The sequence below is a fragment of the Taudactylus pleione genome, unplaced genomic scaffold (assembly GCF_031769625.1).
Source record: "Taudactylus pleione unplaced genomic scaffold, aTauple2 ptg000086l, whole genome shotgun sequence".
Lineage (NCBI taxonomy): Eukaryota > Metazoa > Chordata > Amphibia > Anura > Myobatrachidae > Taudactylus > Taudactylus pleione.
The window spans coordinates 11,920,558-11,939,645 of record NW_028284488.1 but is presented as its reverse complement, the minus strand read 5'-3'; the positions used below and the strand labels follow the sequence as shown (position 1 = coordinate 11,939,645).

Sequence of the window (19,088 nt, the reverse complement as noted above, 5' to 3'; positions counted from 1 at the left end):
TTCTGGCAGCAGCGCCTGAAGAGGGAGAGTGCGCCGATGGCGCCGCTAAATATGCAGGACGCGCCTTATAATTTCACCCCCGCTAGTCTTGCGGGATCGCGCTGTCCTGTCAGCGTTACTAGTAACTGGCCGCTAGGGATAAGCTAAGAGACCCGGACGCTGCCTGCTGAGGGCCGCGGCGGGTCTAGTGCTCATGGAGGGAGCTATGCAACAGCCCCTGCAGCATGCCTGTTACCAGACAAGGGACTCGGTTGCGTGCGGGGGGGATGGTCGGGTCTCCTAACAGTGACCTGCTATGTCACTGAGCCCAGCAATGCTTCCACTGCTCCTGCTATCAGGAGCAGTGGTTATACTTACAACTGCTGCGGCCGGGATGCTGGGCTGAGGGGGCGGCGAGGAACCCGGACACATGCCGGTGTCAGCAGTGGCGGGTCCTCGCAGGGTCCGATGACTCCATGTTTGTGCCCCCTCCTCAGGGTCACCGGACACATGCTGCAGTAGCCGTGTGGTGCCCTTCCCGGCGGCTCCCACGTGGCACAGTAAGCAGCCTGCCTGTCCTCAGTGCTTGTTTAAAAATAAAAAACAGTAAAAATAAAATGAGAAAGGCTGGAGACAGCCTGATGTGCGACCGGCTCTCTCGGGCACATTCTAAAAACTGGGGCTGATGGGGCATAGAGGGGGAGGAGCCAGTCACACTTCTAAATTATTTAAAGTGCCAGGCTCTGCTCTACCACCGTCTATACCCACTGTCTTGAACTCCAGTGTCCCCTAGTGGATGAAGGAGAAAGCAGCTATGGTATAGCATAGCCCAATAGCTCAAAGGGCCAATTCTCCATCGCACAGTGTGGATGTCCAGGGTTCAAACCCCAGTCAAGTATCTTATCATTCTTAATATTTTTAAATGTCTAAATATAAACCTTAAAACATCATATGATGTGATAAAGCTCAGTGGCTCAAGAGACTAACACCCCAGACACAAAACTCAGATGTCCCAGGTTCAAAACCTAGTAAGATAAATTTTATTTTCTATATTCATTCTTTACCTAAAATGGACAATTAAATTCATAACTACTAATCAGATGCAGAAACACACTCCACTGCTAAATATTATTAATCTCTATATTTTCATTTAGACCCCCAGGTGTAAGAGTACCTAGGGCAAATATCTAAAATGCCTCTCTCCTTGATAGTTGACTAAACCTGTCTTCCTCCCCTTCTAGTGGGTAAAATGTGTTCAATGCCTTGTATAGACAAAGCGTTATTACCTCCATGTTCTTGCATAACATGGAAGGATACACTATGAAGTATACTCTTCTTAAGGACATTTCTTCTATGGTCCAAAAAAAGGATGTTCATTGTTCTAATAGTACGTCCGACATACTGTTTACCACACACACAGGAGAGCAGATAAACCAGGTAGACCGATTGACAGTTAATGAAACTGTCAATGTTGAATTTAGCATTCAATGACACAGAACAAAATTCATTACCTTTCAAATTACCTAAATTCATAAATTTGCAGGTAATGCATGAGCTTTTACCACACTTAAAACAACCATTAGGTATTGTAGACAACCAACCTCCCATGGTTTGTCTCTAAAGGTGCCCACACACATAGCGACATTTTACACGATTTGGCAGATTTCGACGAATCGTGACGACGAATCGGGTAAAAAAAGTACAAATCGTGAGTTTATACTCACGAGCATGATGCCGATGCGCGTCCCCGCTCGTCGTACATCGCATCTTCTGATCTGCCGTGCTGCAGGGCAGATTAGCCAATCTGGGATACAATGCATTGGCTGCAAGATAGATCTTTAGTCAGATTGGACATTTTTAACTCCAAATCGTGATCACGACGGCAAGGGAGCTCCTGTGAAAGTTCATGAGTAAATTGGCCATAAAATCGTATCGTGAGCACATCGGTATATGTGTGGGCACCTTTAGGCATATCTCTGACAAAAAAACTAGGGGATAGATGATTCTTGAGGTTTTTAGCCTTCCTAAAGACTACTAATGGGTCCTTATCCAAATAAGGTGCTAATATTTTGTCCATTCTAAGTTGGGAATAGTTCTTCTTCACAATTCTTTTAACTTGACTGGAACAATTATTAAATTTGGAAATGAATACCGGAATAAAAAAATTGGATTCTTCCTTTCTATTATTACCAGATGCATGTGTATTGTGATCCACACATACAAGCTCAGACCTATTCATAGATTCTACAGTTCTAAGCGTTTCATAGAGTAGGTCATCTGGATATCCCTGTTCTCGTAAAGCAATAGTTAATTCTTTAGCTTGTTCATAGAAATCTTTCACGCCTGTGCAGTTACATTTAACCCTTAAATACTGTCCCTTAGGGATATTACTTCTCCATTTTAAATGATGGCAACTTGAATAATTTAGATATTTGTTACAGTCCACTTCCTTTTTGGAGGTCTGATCGAGAGGGCAATGTCCAAGAAATTGATGTGTGAAGGGTGAATAGTATGTGTAAAAAAGACCAAAAGTGTTGGAATTGAGGTGTGAATCAAAAGAAGAGGCTGAATCTAAATCCCCATCCCAAAAAATAAAGAGGTCATCTATAAATCTGCCATAAAGCACCAAGCTCACCCCAAATGGACCCACCCCCCCCACACACACGTACTCCTCCTCTAGGAGACCCATGTAGAGGTTCGCATGGCAGTGCCAATTGTCTGTAGATAAAACTGAGTCAAAAGAAAAATAAATTGTGCATCAAAAAATTAACACAATAGAATCCAAAATAAATTCACGATGTCTGTCCCCCAGGTCCAGATCAAGATTCAAGAAGTGACGGCTGGCTCTCACTCCACTCATGTGTGGAATGTTCGTGTATAGTGACTCGACATCGCAAGTCATTAACACGTAGCCAGCTCGCCACTTCACATCACTCACTAGTTGGAGAAAGGGAGTGGTATCTGTGATATAGGACCTGAGGGAGATGACATGTGTCTGTAAAACTGAATCCACAAAAGCCAACAATTAGTTGTGAGGGACGCTACACCCGAAATAATAGGACGACCAGGAGGTGATGTGAGGGATTTGTGTATTTTGGGTAGGTGATAATAAATGGGAATAATAGGGTAAGGAGAAAAAATATAGTGAAATTCATCCTTCGAGATGGCCCCCTCGATCAGGGCCCCATCCAACAATAATTTAAATTCCTCCAAAAATACCTTCGTAGGATCTGAGGGGAGTTTTCTATAAAATGTTTCATTATTCAATAGTCTGTGAGCTTCTTTACAGTAATCTACTGTGTCCTGAATAATTGTCTGTCCCCCCTATCTGCAGCTTTAATGATTATGGACTTATCCTTTAGAGCTCTAAGTGCCTTTCTTTCATTAATGTGGAGATTATCAAATCTCTCTCTTTTTATTATTGTTTTTTTCACAGACTCCTCAGGTCATCAAGAGTTGATGTATAGAAAGATTCAATGTTTGCACTCTTGAATTGGGTGGGGCAAGATTCAGACTTCTTTTTAAAGGTTTTAGTTGTATGTGGATTGTTTGTATCGTATCATTTGATAGGTTCATTATCTAGTGTGTTATTCTCTACCAAAAGGTCCTCTAGAATTTGCAAAGCATTTTCATCTTCTATGTTTAATACCACAGGTGCCCCTTCATTTCCTTTCTTTTTAAGTGATTTGTTTTTAAAAATATCTCTTCCGGCACAGGTCCCTAATATACTTGTTATGGGCTACAAAGAGATCAGGATTGGAAGTTGGGGCATATTTTAGGCCTTTTGTCAGTACAGATTTTTAATGTTCTGTTAAAATTCTAGAGGATAGCTAGTGTGGTATGAACTGGACAGAAGGGTACAAAGCAACCTACAAATACAGCACATTAGTAGGAACTTATACAACAGTGTTGGGGAGAGAATAACAAATTATCAGTGTTCGCAAATACGCGCTATAGCGCGTATTTTACCCACATATGAGGACCCGGGACCCACTTTTTCAAAATGGGAGGGTCCCCAGGGACGCGCTCCTCTGCCGGGCAGTCCCTTGGCTTCTGGTTAGATGAATGACGTCTCCCCTGGCTTAACTGCTGGCAAGACTAACAAGAGGTGGAGCCAGCAGCAGCTCATACGTGAGGACTGATGATAACTGCTGCAGAGTGAAGACTGTGACCCGGCTCCCGGCTTAAAGACAGCACTTTGTATACAGACGGCGCCGCGGACCAGGCAAGACACTGGCTACACTCCCTGGGACACCATATAAGTATATAGCGGTTAGCGCCGCGATAGTGGGAGCGGGCGGGGGGGGGTGTGTGATGTTGGCGGGGGAGGAAGTTGTTGGTGCGGTAGTGGGCTTGTTAGTGTGATGGGGTTTGTCATATTGCGTGGAGATCAGGCTCACAAGGTGGAGCAGAAGCCAGCAGCAGGCCAGACAGAATAATGCTGTAAATGATGACGGAGAGTACTGCAACGCGCCTGGCTCCAGCAGTCCCCGGCTTTGTACCTCTAATCCCTGCCTCCTCTCCACATCTAATACCCTGTACCCAGCCCCTTCTCCTGCTTAATTCTGCGGTCCCTAGTTCCACTCCACCTCCTGTCTGTGGCTCCCCTCCACATGAAATACCGGCACCCAGCCCCTTCTCCTGTCCCCAGCTCTCCTCAACATCTAATACTGGCACCCAGCCCCTTCTCCTGTCCCCGCCTACTCCTCATGTCCCCAGCTCCCCTCCACCTATACTCTGACTCACCGATTCTTTATGTTCCCGGATCCCCACCTCCTCAATCTGTTCCTTGCTCCCCAAATCCTACTCCTGTTCCACCCATCCTACTTCTGTCCCCGGCTCCCCACCTCCTACTCCTGTCCCCGGCTCCCCACCTCCTACTCCTGTCCCCGGCTCCCCACCTCCTCCTACTCCCGTCCCCCCACCTTCTCCTACTCCCGTCCCCCCACCTTCTCCTACTCCCGTCCCCGGCTCCCTAGCCCGAATCCGCCCGTCCCCGGCTCCCTAGCCCGAATCCTCCCGTCCCCGGCTCCCTAGCCCGAATCCTCCCGTCCCCGGCTCCCTAGCCCGAATCCTCCCGTCCCCGGCTCCCTAGCCCGAATCCTCCCGTCCCCGGCTCCCTAGCCCGAATCCTCCCGTCCCCGGCTCCCTAGCCCGAATCCTCCCGTCCCCGGCTCCCTAGCCCGAATCCTCCCGTCCCCGGCTCCCTAGCCCGAATCCTCCCGTCCCCGGCTCCCTAGCCCGAATCCTCCCGTCCCCGGCTCCCTAGCCCGAATCCTCCCGTCCCCGGCTCCCTAGCCCGAATCCTCCCGTCCCCGGCTCCCTAGCCCGAATCCTCCCGTCCCCGGCCCCCTAGCCCGAATCCTCCCGTCCCCGGCTCCCTAGCCCGAATCCTCCCGTCCCCGGCTCCCTAGCCCGAATCCTCCCGTCCCCGGCTCCCCAGCCCGAATCCTCCCGTCCCCGGCTCCCCACCTCCTGCCCCCGGCTCCCCACCTCCTACTCCTGTCCCCGGCTCCCCACCTCCTACTCCTGTCCCCGGCTCCCCACCTCCTACTCCTGTCCCCGGCTCCCCACCTCCTACTCCTGTCCCCGGCTCCCCACCTCCTACTCCTGTCCCCGGCTCCCCACCTCCTACTCCTGTCCCCGGCTCCCCACCTCCTACTCCTGTCCCCGGCTCCCACACGTCAAGAAGATGAGGAGCCATAAGCACCTGCAGGATGAGAGCAGCCCTCCCCATCCAGTTCACACAGAATAAAAAGGACAGAAGAGTGCACAGCTAGAAGCATATAATTCTTGAGCATTTTTTTCAAAGGTAAGAGAAGAAAATCTTTTTTGTATATTTTTAAAATGTATTTATTGGGTCGTGGTTTTTCATAAAATTAAGCAGAAACTAGTTTCTGCATAATTTTATGTAGCACCACTATGTAAAAACAGTCTAAAACAGAAGGTTTCACAGAATTCTCCTGCAGAAGACTAACTACCGCAGCAGGCTGCAGACTGCAGTCCTCATTATTGTCAATGGGTACTTAGGTCTGACATCTATGTACAAGACTGATGCCTTTGTGGGTATCAGATGAGCATTCTATGGGTATGTGGCAAAGTATGGTGGCATGTGGGGAGGTCTGGGGGGTATGTGGGGAGCTCTAAAGCATAAATTACAATGGGACCCAGAAATGGTGAGGTAGGACCCCATTTTTTTTTAAAGTGGCGGGACCCTGGGACCCACATTTTGACGCTGTGCGCGATCACTGATTATGATCCCACACTGTTAAATAAGTTAATTTATATCTCCTATCCAGAGAATAAATATTGATCTCAAAACTCCATTGGCAATAACAGCTTTTTTTCAATATTTTTAATACCAATATTTATTTCCTGGAGGTGCTCCCTGATAACCTCAATGTTATAGGTGTTACAACAAAAGAAAAAGATAGGCTCAGTTCAGGTGCACATATTGAGTCGATGATTTATTTTAGCGACTGTTCTCTGGAAAAATACAATTTTAATCTTTATTCATAATTCATTAAAATATGGTGTTCAAAAGAAGGCGAAATATTATATAAAACAAGTTAAAGTAGTAAATAAGGAAGTAAGCAGAAAAATAGAAAACAAAAAAAAAGTGTTTAAAATATTTCCCTATTTCATGATAGTACACATTTAAATCAAATTATTCTTGATAAGTAAATTTAAACTTCAATAATCTGTACAGTGTGATCTCCATCTGTATGGCAACAAGCTTTACCCTATGGTGAAGATTAATGTATTCTCACCAAAAAGGGGTAACTGTCTATATAGAGTAACCCCATTTGTCCACTAGGAACTGAAATACCTCCTGGTGAGACCATTTCCCTGGATGCACATCGTGCCGGCTGAGGATGTCCGCTTCCCAGTTGAGGACTCCTTGGATGAACACAGCCGAGATGGTTGGGAGATAGACTTCCGACCAGGTTGCGGGACACCTCCTTCAGGGCCGCCTGACTTCCAGTTCCTCGACTGGTTTATGCAAGCCACCCTGGTGGCGTTGTCTGACTGAATTTGCACAGGTCTTCCATGCAGAATGAGTCTTGCTTGTTGCAGCGGTCTAAACACTGCCCAAAGTTCCAAAATACTGATCGGACATGTGGACCTGTCACAGCGCCGCAGCCCTGAAGACAGGCATCCGTCGTGAGAAGTACCCAGTACGGGATCCAAAATGGGTGTCCCATGTTGAGATGAGACGTCTATAACCACCAAGTTAGAGACAGGCGCACCTTCGGAGAAAGCACCATTGTTTGTGTCTTTATCCGATGGGGTAATCCATCCCACCTGGAGAAAACTAAACCTCTGCAGAGGTCTGGAATGAAACTGGGCATACTCCACAATGTCGAACGTCGACACCATGGACCCCAGTAAGCACATCGCTGAGTGAATGGAAACTCGGCGACCCCGGAGACAAGTGCGTATCCTTGCCTGCAACACAGAGATCTTTTCTTCAGTTAAGAAGATCCGCTGCTGATTAGAGTACAACAGATCACCCAGATGGATCATTCTCTGGGATGGAGTTAGGGAGGACTTCTTCCAATCAGCCAGCCGTGAGTCTGCAATACTGATATAGTCAGTTGCAGATGGCTGCAAAGTACTTCTGGAGATCCTGCTAACAGTAGAAGGTCGTCCAGATAGGGTAGCAGGCGAACCCCCTGAAGCCATAGGTGGGCCGCCATGACCGCCATTACCTTGGTAAATACCCACCGTGTCGTGGAGAGACCAAAGGGTAGAGCTTGAAACTGGTAATGGTGATACAGCAAATACAGCAAATCTGAGAAAAACGATGAGCTGTGGCAATAGGGATATGCAGGTAGACATCCTAGATATCCGGAGACACCCTAAAATCCCCAGGTTCCATATCTAAAATAATGGAACGCAGAGTTTCCATCCTGAACCACGGTATCCTGAGAAATTAGTTTAGGGACTAGAGGTTGAGGATAGGACGGTATGAACCGTACCAGAAAAAGGTTGGAATAATAACCCATCCCCCATTGGGGTAGCGGGACAGGCACTATGACCCCTGCTTGGAGCAAAGAGTGCACAACTTTCTGGATTTCCAGGGCCTTTTCCAGAACTGAGTGAAGGCCGGTGATGAAGAATTGATGGGGAGGCCTTCTGCAGAAAGAGAGGGCATACCCGTGAGAGACCTCTTCTCTCACCCAAGTGTCTGCGGTGGTATGACACTAGCACTGGGCGAATAGTAGAAATCGGCTTCCCACCTGCTAGCTGGAACCCGCAAGCGCCGGCAGCCGGTGGTCAGCGTCGGCGGGGGTGTCGGAGCAGCAGGACGGACGTCCGCGCTCACCGCTCTTGAAGATCTTCGGAGGCTGTGCAAGACAGCCCCCCTGTGCAGTGACCAGACTCCGGCCGGGCACCTACGAAACAGAAGATGCCTTGACCTGGGACGGGGTATAGGAGAGGTGGCCCCAGTGCATCCTGGGACTAAAAGATTAACTGTGTGGTGCCCGACGGCAGAGCCATCACCTATACCCAAGGTATCCCTGTGGAAACCCTAAGGACCCTGCAGTAGAAATTTAGATAAGATTTTGCTAAAAAAAAAATAAAACTGAATAAATTTGCATATCTGCAATAGTTAATTTGTTCTATGCCATAATTTCAGGCAACATTGAGAAATTAAACTGCACAAATTTCAATAAATACTGGAAAATGGAGATGTTCTAAAACTGCTGCTGTTTCCTGCATACAGTTTGGAAGGAGCTTTGGAGGCTAATGCTTAGCAGAGAAGAGCTTGCTGTGGTGTTGTTTGAATGAGGTGTCATATGCTTTGAAATAATTTGAGAAGTCGCTTTTTAAATGATAGTAATGAAGCTCTCTAAAAAAAAAAACTCAGTACAGACATTAGCTGTTTTACAACAAAACCAAACAAATCTCTTGGGTGGGAACTTCACACTATCCTTTCTACAATCTTGGATAAGTCAATAAGATCAAGCACTGTACTCCTCTCTCAAGGGCGGCTGAAGGCACAGGTTGACAGGGCAGTCGTGTGCTGAATCTTTGGCCCAAGCCACGTTGGGCTCACCTTCCAGCTCGGATGTAGTCACAGATCCCCCCTCCCCCCCCCCCCCCTCTTTCCCCTGGACACTCCTTTCTCTGGCGCTGCTACTCTTCTGTATTAAAGCAGCCGACCTGGCTGGGGCTGCTGAGCTGAGAGGGAGTCAGCACCTCACTGCTGGCTGCACGTAGGGAGGTGTTGACACTAAATAAGGAGTTTGTGCAATCACCTCAATCATTGAGAGTATAAGTACATGTATGAATACATTATACAGTCACTGGAGCAGTCCCCTACTGGAGTAATGACAAACTCCAGGAAACCTTCAACTACATGTGTTCTACCAGATCAGAGCTATTCATAAAAGGTATGAGATGACTCATTGGGTATCTATAATTAAATGTGACCGGAACAAATTCTCCCTAGAGGATTGAGATTTACCTGCTAGGACATATAATATGCAATCTAGGCTTCATAAAAACACAATATAATAGCACAATCCTAGACCACTAGTAGACCAAAGCCAACTGTAGCTTTCCATCTGTTGTGGAACTACAAGTCACATTTTGCCAACAGCTGGCAGGACACTGATTGTAGTTCACTTAAAACTGTAGACCCAGTTTTCACTAAACTAATTTGAAATGTCCACTAACAGCCTGATTCAGAGGTGTATGCCAATTACGTTGCAGCTGCAAATTTATACGCAGCTGCTATAAGAAAATATGTAAATGTCGCAGACGCCAGGAGATGTACTGAAAAGCTACCTGTGGCATCTGTGTAAAATATTGCAGCATATGCGTACAAAGACACCGAATTGGTCGCAGATGATTAGATTGTTGCAGTACTGAGCGAGTCTACGGTCCCGCAGAATAGCTGTGAGAATGGAGATGCCGGAGTCATATTTAATTTTTTAACCTTTATTTCGTTGGAACCTGTTCAGATTGGAATCTTTTAATGTATATCTAATAAAGAATTAAATTTTTACAAATTTCCACAAGTGCGCCATATAAGACAAATCTTTGCTTTCTCTCTTCTTGTGAATATTTTAGTTTTTTTGTACAAAATTTGTTTTTAGCTGAATTAAAGTTTATGTTTTAATACTTTTTCATATATAAAATAGTGCCCCCACATAGGAGTCTTCTGTATTATCCTGCTATACAGGATAGTAAGTATTTTTGCGTATATTTCAGGAAATTGTAAACCCCAAGTAAACAAAAACTTACCCTTGTTATCTCTATTTCTACGAAGTCCATAGGGTTCCACAGGATACCTTGGGGTAATTGGTGATGACGTCAGGCATCGGACACCACAGAGTTAAATTTTCATCCTCCCAGGATGCACTGGGGTCCCTTTCCTATACCCCACCACGAGCCAAGGCATCTCAGTTTCGTAACAAGCCACAGGACGGAGGAGTAGAACAAAGAGAGAAGAAAGTCTGGACCACACAAGAATCACATTCCCACCAGAAGGAGACTGAAAAACCGGTAACCAGATCAAAGCCCATGTGCAGTACAGGTGCGACAGGGCGGGAGTCCTGTGGAACCCTATGGACTTCGTAGAAAGATAACATATCTCTTATTTTCTACATCAGGGTCCATAGGGTATCCACAGGATACCTTGGGGATGTCCAAAAGCAGTATCCTTTAAGGGTAATGACGCTCCTGTGCTGGAAGGAGAATCTGCCGCCCGAAGGAAGCATCCTGAGAGACGAAGGTATCAAATGCATAATACCTCACAAAGGTATGGACAGAAGACCACGTGGCTGCCTTGCAGAGCTGAACTGCAGAGGCACCACGGCGAGCTGCCCATGAAGGACCCACAGACCGAGTAGAGTGAGCTTTAAGAGAGGATGGTACAGACATGAATGTAAGCCTCAGAAATCGCCATGCGAATCCATCCTGCCAAGGTTTGCTTAGTGGAAGGCCAACCCTTCTTATGGAAACCATAGAGGACAAAGTCCGATTTCCTAAATGAACTTGTACGGTCAACATAAATCCTAAGAGCCCATACCACATCCAAGGAGGCCTCACCAGCAGATGGGTCTGGGGAATTAAAGGCCGCTGCTATAACTTCCTCATTGATGTGGAAACTAGACACCACCTTAGGCAAGAACCCAGGGCGAGTGCGCAGTACTGCCCTGTCCCTATGAAAAATTAGGAATCGGGGGAGACATGAAAGAGCCCCCAAATCTGACACTTTTCTGGCAGAGGCAATGGCCAGAAGAAACAAACAGTCTTAGCTGTGAGCCATTTTAAATCCACTGAGCCCAGTGGTTCAAATGGCAGTCCTTGGAGAGCCCTAAGGACCACAGCCAAGTACCAAGGAGCCACAGGTGGAACAAAGGGAGGCTGCATGTGAAGTACACCTTGCATAAAAGTGTGGACATCAGGAAGTGTAGCAATCCTACGCTGAAACCACACTGAGAGGGCGGAAACCTGCACCTTCAGTGAAGCAAGACGAATACAGTGATCTAAGCCAGCTTGTAGGAAAGCCAAAATCTTGGATATCCTAAAAACCAGAGGATCATAGCCTCTAGGTCGACACCAAAGAAAGTATGCCACACTCGGTGGTAAATTCTTGCAGAAGCCGGCTTCCGAGCTCTGAGCATGGTGTTAACAACATAGCTGGAAAAACCCCTGAACCTTAAGAGTGCAGTCTCAACAGCCATGCCGTCAAAGACAGACGGCCCAAGTCCGGGGGATGGCAAGGACCTTGAGACAACAGGTCCGGACGTAGAGGCAACCACATCGCAACGTCTACGGATAGGCTCCTGAGATCTGGACCATGCTGTAGCCATCTGCAGGAGTGTGCCGCCTTCTTGCTTGAATTTGCGAATCACTCGAGGAAGGGAGAACGGAGGTAAGAGGTACGCAAAGTGGAAGGTCCACCGGACCGACAGAGCGTCTACCAGAATTGCCTCTGTGTCTCTTGTTCTTGACCCGTACACAGGAAGCTTGTTGTTGTGTCGGGAAGCCATGAGGTCTATCTCTGGAAGGCCCCACTTGTTCACCAGTAGCTGAAACGCCTCCTGGTGAAGAGACCACTCTCCTGGATGCACGTCTTGACGGCTGAGAAAGTCTGCTTCCCAGTTGAGGACTCCTGGTATGAACACTGCCGAGATGGCAGGCAGATTGCCTTCCGCCCACGCTAGAATGTGGGACACCTGTCAGGGCCACCTGACTGCGGGTTCCTCCTTGGCGATTTATGTAAGCCACCGTGGCGGCATTGTCCGACTGCACCTGCTTTCCGTGGAGGACATGTCTTGCTTGTTGGAGAGATATGAATACTGCCTTAGTTCCAAGATGTTGATTGGAAGCGCAGATTCTGCTGGCGTCCACCTTCCCTGGTAGAAGTGTGAACCCGGCACTGCTCCCCAACCTCGAAGGCAGGAGTCCGTCGTCAGAAGTACCCAGTCCGCAATCCAAAAGTGGCGCCCCCTGTTCAGGTGAGTAGTCTGCAGCCACCAGGCTAACAACAGACGTACCTCCGGTGACGGCACCATTATCTGTGTCTTTTTCCGGTGGGGGCAACCCATTCCATCTGGAGAGGATCAACTTCTGCAGAGGTCTGGAGTGAAACTGGGCAAACTCCACCATGTCGAACATCGACACCATGGAACCCAGTAACCTCATCGCCGAGTGAATAGACACCCGGCGACTCTGCAGGCAACTGTGTACTTTTGCCTGTAATGCAAAGATCTTTTCCTCCATCACAAAGATCCTCTGATGTTGGGAGTCCAACAGGGCTCAGAGATGGATCATCCTCTGTGATGGCACCAGGGATGACTTCTTCCAGTTTATCAGCCAGCCGTGAGCCTGCAACACAGAGACTGACACCATAAAATCCCCCGGCTCAATCACCAAAATGATGGAACGCAGGGTCTCCATCCTGAACGGAGGAACCCTCAAGAATTTGTTAAGTGATTTGAGGTTGAGGATGGGCCTGTAAGACCCATTGGGTTTCTGTACCAGAAAAAGATTGGAGTAATACCCCGATCCCCTCTGTGACAACGGGACCGGCACTATAACTCCAGCCTGGAGCAGAGTGGATCACCTTCCGGAATTCCCGGGCCTTGTCTTGGTCTGACTGAAGGCCCATGGTGAAAAACCGTCTGGGAGGCATCCGCCGGAAGGAGGGGGCGTATCCCTGAGAGACCACTTCTCTTACCCAAGTGTCTACGGTTGTAAGACACCAGCACTGGGTGAACTGAAGAAGCCGGCCTCCCACTTTGGGGTCCCCCAAGGGGAGGCCCTTCCCATCAGGCTGAAGACCTATTGTCCGATTTGGGAGTTGGACGTCTTGTACTCCAAGCCTGCTTCTTTGGCTTGGCAGATTTCTTGGCCCCTGCCTGTCTAGGACAGGACTGCACTTTGAACTTACCCTGGGCCCTATAGGGTCGAAAGGACGAAGTACCAGACCCTGATGGGACTGTCGCCGATGGCAGACACGCAGACTTGGCTGCTGCCAGAGTGGCCACAATTTTGTCCAGATCAGGACCAAACAGGACCTGTCCATTAAAGGGCAAGCATTCCAATCCCTTTTTGGAATCTGCGTCTGCTTTCCAAGAACACAACCAGAGGGTGCTGCGCGCAGCCACTGCTGCTGAGGAGGTTCTGGAGCCCTATATCTAAGGCTGCCTCATTAATGTAGGTAGCTGAGTCTCTGAGGTGACCCACTAACTCCACCTGCTCAGGTGACGAGTCAGCGTCTAGAGAGAGACATCTCCAAGCTATCAGCCCAACGCTCCATGGCTCTGGCAAACCAGCACACGGCCATTGCCTCCCCCCCCCCCCCACAAGGGAATAAATGGATTTCAGGCATATTTCCACCATGCGATCCGTAGCATCCTTTAAGGAGGACATGGAGGGCATGAGAAATGTAACACTCCTCACTAGGCGTGTGACATGAGAATCAACCTGTGGAGGGGTTTCCCATTTGTAAAAATAATTATCCGCAAAGGGGTGCCAAACGTTTTGGAGGCTGGTACCGCCTATCTGGATTTTTCCACGCCTCCTCTAAATGATCCACTAACTGACCAGATAGAGGGAATACAGTGGCATCGCCCTTAATATCCTTAAAGAAGGCATATTTAGATTTGGCAACAGGGGGATCGTCATCTGTAATAACCAAGGCCGCACGGACTGCCTGTATAAGGCCAGGTATATATATTTTAGACTTGGACTCCAACTCCTTAGTACAAGGGAGCTCCTGGTCTGAGGTCAAAAATCTCCCCGTCATCAGACGTTATGTCATCCTCATCATAATGAGCTGTCTGAGACATTAAAGGCCGCTTAGTAGGCCACAATGACGACTCCCCCTGTAAAACGTCCGTCAGGTGCTGTCCCGTATTGGACAATGAGTTTACCCACGCAGGTTCCTGGAAGACCTGGGGGGGGGGCGCGAAAGTGGGAGAAACTGCGGTACCATCAGCTGTCTAGGGAACCCCTGCATGGGTGATGACCCTACCAACTGCTGAGATAATCCCATTTGGGGAAACGCAGGAGGCGTCGCCAGCTGGCCCACAAGAGTTGTAAGTGCCTTAGCAAAACAAGCCCAGGGCGGTTCCTGCACAGGCGCAGTTACAGAAATCGGGCGTGAAATTATATAACATGCCCGACATAAACCTTCAGTGTGCCCCTCACCCTCTGCTATTGGTACAGTACATACAGTACACTTTAGCTGGAGAGGAAATTCACGTTCACTCTCAGACATGATGAGTGGAACGGAGTGTATGTGACTCCCCTCACAGATAATATTTTTACTGTGAGGCAATGAATACCCTGCAACAGCGCACCGCAAGGGCTATTGCAGAAGAACAGGGATAGTAAAATGGCTGACAGTCAGAAGTGAAAGTACAGGCAGACAGCATTAGCATTAAGTCACATACAATGTGGAAATAAATCCCTGCACTATCAGCACTGAGATCAACTACGCAGACACAGAGCCTGGTAGGAAACAGTGCAGCATACTCTGACCTTACTCTGGAGGAAAGGTATGCGGGGGGACCCGGACCGCGATGCCACCTGTATCAGCTTCCAACAGAGTTTGCACACTTAATTAGAAAATGGCCGCCGAGGAGCAGAGAGCAGGCGGGCCCGGGGGAGGAGCGCTGATGCAGCTCGCCAGACCGCTGTGGAGAGGCACCGTGCAGCGGGGGAGGCGCCGGCTGTTAGACAGGGAAAGCACGCTCCCCTGGCATGCTATTAACCCCTGGGATGTCGCGCTGTACCGCAGATGCTGCGGCCTGCTGTTCCTGGTGCTCTAGTGGAAGCGCAGGTTAATACCTGGCTCCATGCGCAGCCTTTCCCCAGGGAGCCCCCTGCCTGGAGACCTACAGGACTGTGTTACCGGCGGGTCCCTTGAATCTGGCCACAGTCCAGGTAATCCGGGGTCACCGCTAGCTGTGACCCAAGATACCCACCAGCATCCCCGGATCAGTACTGGCGTTCTGGTCCGGCGGGGTGCAGGAGCGACAGCATGGATGTCAGTACTGACTCTCCATGCTGTACAGCTCATTTGTGCAGCCGCAGCTGCTTGCAAGTGATCCGACTCCTGGCCGGACACCAACGAAACTGAGATGCCTTGGCTCGGGGGCGGGGTATAGGAGAGGGACCCCAGTGCATCCTGGGAGGATGAAAATTTAACTCTGTGGTGTCCGATGCCTGACGTCATCACCAATACCCCAGAGTATCCTGTGGATACCCTATGGACCCTGATGTAGAAAAAAAGAATATTAAACACCCACAATAAAACAAACATTGTATATTAAAATATAAGACTTACATACAAGTAGGTTCGGTATGTAATGCCGACTCCAAAATGTTGACATGTTCAGAATATCGATATTTAAACAGTATTGACACTGACAAAATGTCAACCTGTACAATATGCTGACATTATGGGGGCTCCTCTCTAAAGATACTGGGAGCTATTCAATGGCTTTGCGTAAACAACCAAATTGCCCCTTTAATTCCCACTACCAATTTCCCCTGCCCTAATGCATGGGATTATCCATGTTACAATGCTTTTCTCGTGCTAAGTGCTAGGCACGCTGCAGTTATATCACACCTGGCACTCGTGACCAGCCTTGAAGTCCTACTTTACGCATACTTCTTTTTGCACCTCAGGAGAGTGCAAACAGAAATCTGCGATAAGTAATAAGCTCCCGCAGCAGTCGCGCCCATCGACATAATACCTGCCAACGGGGTCGCATTAATTATGGGCGCCCAAAAACAATTGGCTCACCCCTACGTAACCTCATTGGTGGATTCAAGTTTTTGCCCACGGCTGTGAGTAATGGACGCCCGACTGAGCAATTCAATTGTTGCTCTGTATGGAAAGCGAATGCTGCAGGCACGAAGATTTCTGCTCGCTCTTAATGAAACTTTACTTTACCATTGAAAAACATTTAAATACACATAATTACAGTCACAATACTAACCAGAGTAAAATCCCATTGCGTTCCAGGAGTCAGAAAGGTGAAAGAGCTTCCTCTTCTAAGTGAATACCTGAAAGGAAGAAAACCACAACTAAATAGCTATTTCGAAAAATAATAATGTAGCCAAAGTTATTGCTTAAATAATTACTATCCCGAATGTCAAACTTTGTTTAATGTATTTATAAAAAACACAAAAATACTGTATGCCAAATAACCAAAAAGGTACATATTTAAAATAACACTACACTTAAAAAGACAATCTGAAGAGTAAATAACAAATATCAATCATACATTATATGAATTTTAATGTCATAAATTTAAGCGGTAGAGTAAAAAGTTGAACAAAGATCATGTGAAATCGTACCTGGTGTTATTAGATCAAAAGTGCCCACACAGTACATGAAGCTAGACAAACACTGGAAAATGAACCAGATTTTCCTTCCCACCAGACAGATTGGACAGATATATCTTTAGGTGTGTGGGCCACATTGGAACTTAAGGATAAAGGTGTTCTCACATGCACATCATGATATATTTTCACACGTAAATAACTGATGGGGACGCCTTCTGAATTCCACAATGATATTAATTATTGAACAAAACAGTCTGACCTGAAGGTATTGGATCCCTATGTAATCACATATAAACTGAAAAAAGTGAGCCCTTCTAATATCCAATTTTAAGGAATCCAATTATTTTGAGCAGAAATATGGTTTTCATAATTGAATAGTTACATACAGTATACACCGCAGTTCACATATATATAGATGTTTAGGGGTGATTGTAAATATCAGCTAATTAGGCAACAATGAAACCACTAGTGATAACAGTATCTAGATCATTCTGTTTAAAGCAGCCAAAGGAAGATATCGGTTATCTTGTTGTATATTGGTTCTCCTTGCGGATATAAATATTACCTAAGTAAACAATGCAAATGCATTGGTTATTAGAAATAAAAAGTATCTTGACAATGCTGTGTTTGAAACATTAAATCAGTACAGGTTAATCAAAGTAAGTTGATCATAATATGCTTAGATTATGTACAGAATAAAACAGGACATGCAGTGTTTAGATAGAAGACCTATTCGGGGCCCCGTTTCTCCGTGTGTCAAGGCATTAGTACGATAGATGAGAGAACAGAGTAAGTACTGATGTGAAAATAGAAAGTGAGTGCTTCTACTGTCGCCACTCAAACAGGGCAAGTACCGTCTGGACTTTTTGGGGGTGATTTAAATGTTTTACGCATACCCTGCTGGCTGTCTTATGAATAGGTGCCCAACAGAGCAATACCATTGTTTCTCAGTTTGGGCGCCCATTAGTACTTAACGCAGCTATAAGCACTGGCTTTAGCCGTGTAAAGCTGCTAAACCAGTCTAAAGTAGTGGTTAGGGTGCCCAAACAGCCGTTTGGTGCCCAAAAAAACGGTCTTTACACACATTTCTTCTTGCACCTCAGGAGGCTGTGAAAGAAATGTGTCCCTCCGCAGCTTTAGGCTTCCGAACGGAGCAACAATTTAATTGCCCCGTTGGGCGCCTATCCGTATATATGCCCAGTGGGGGGGGGGGGTCTAAACGATTGAATCGCCCCCAATATATCTCCCTTATTTGAGTTAGTGTAGGTTTTCATGTGGTAGGAAATTAATGACAGTGGACGGTGGCAGTGGAGAAATGAGTTATAATATTTATACATCCAGGGCGGAATGCAATTGTTTCAGCCCCCTTAGCAACCAACGCAGCTATTCAATTGTTGCTCCTGTCGGGCACGATCAGGTGCTGGCATTTTCACTCGCACCTCCAGTGGGGTGCGAGCTGACATGCAGGAAAAATTACCCATTTGGGCTGAAATGTACGAAAAGTAACCCGTTTTGATCGTGCCCAGCACTTCGGTCAGGTGTAGCCATTTTATGCGGCTAAACCCGACCTCATTGGGCACAATCGGCGCGATATTCTAATAAATTGAATCTCGTCCAGTGATCTCCCGTCACTTTAGTCGGGAGACTGGGTGCAAGAAAACAATTGACTTGCGCCCATAGTATGAGATTATATAATAATAAAAAAAAAAAAAAAACAACACAGGCTAAAAGGAAAATGTAAAGTTAATTTACATTTTGGCAGACCATAAAGGGAACATAGAAACCAAAATATTTACTTGCCTGTTTTAATTGGGAGACCACACAAAAAAAAAAAAAAGTATCATGCTGTTGATCGATATTAACATAAGAAAGGCATGAAGCATATTATGTACAAATTATTACTGTATAATATTCAGCTCAGTTATACACAACTTACTGTATACCTACAGTCAGGTGCATAAATATTGGGACATTGACAGAATTTTCATATTTTGGCCTCTATTCACCACCACAATGGCTTTGAAATGAAACAAACAAGATGTGCTTTAACTGCAGACTTTCAGATTTAATTTGAGGGTAATTACATCCAAATCAGGTGAATGGTGTAGGAATTACAACGGTTTCTATATGTGCCTCCCACTTTTTAAGGGGCCAAAAGTAATGGGACTATCAACTCAAAAGCTATTTCATGGACAGGTGTGGGCTATTCCCTCGTTATTTCATTATCAATTAAGCAGGTAAAAGGTCTGGAGTTGATTCTAGGTGTGACATTTGCAATCAGTTGC

The 19,088-nt window shown here is 46.9% G+C and overlaps 1 protein-coding gene across 1 annotated transcript in view; it reads right to left on the bottom strand.

Moving 5' to 3' along the window:
* NET1 (neuroepithelial cell transforming 1) overlaps positions 1-19,088 on the bottom strand; it is a 77,027-nt gene that overhangs the window by 32,504 nt on the left and 25,435 nt on the right. The window contains exon 2 of the mRNA XM_088468702.1: positions 16,455-16,521. Within this exon, the coding sequence (XP_088324828.1) occupies positions 16,455-16,521 (67 nt within the window). The remainder of the gene's footprint in view (positions 1-16,454; positions 16,522-19,088) is intronic.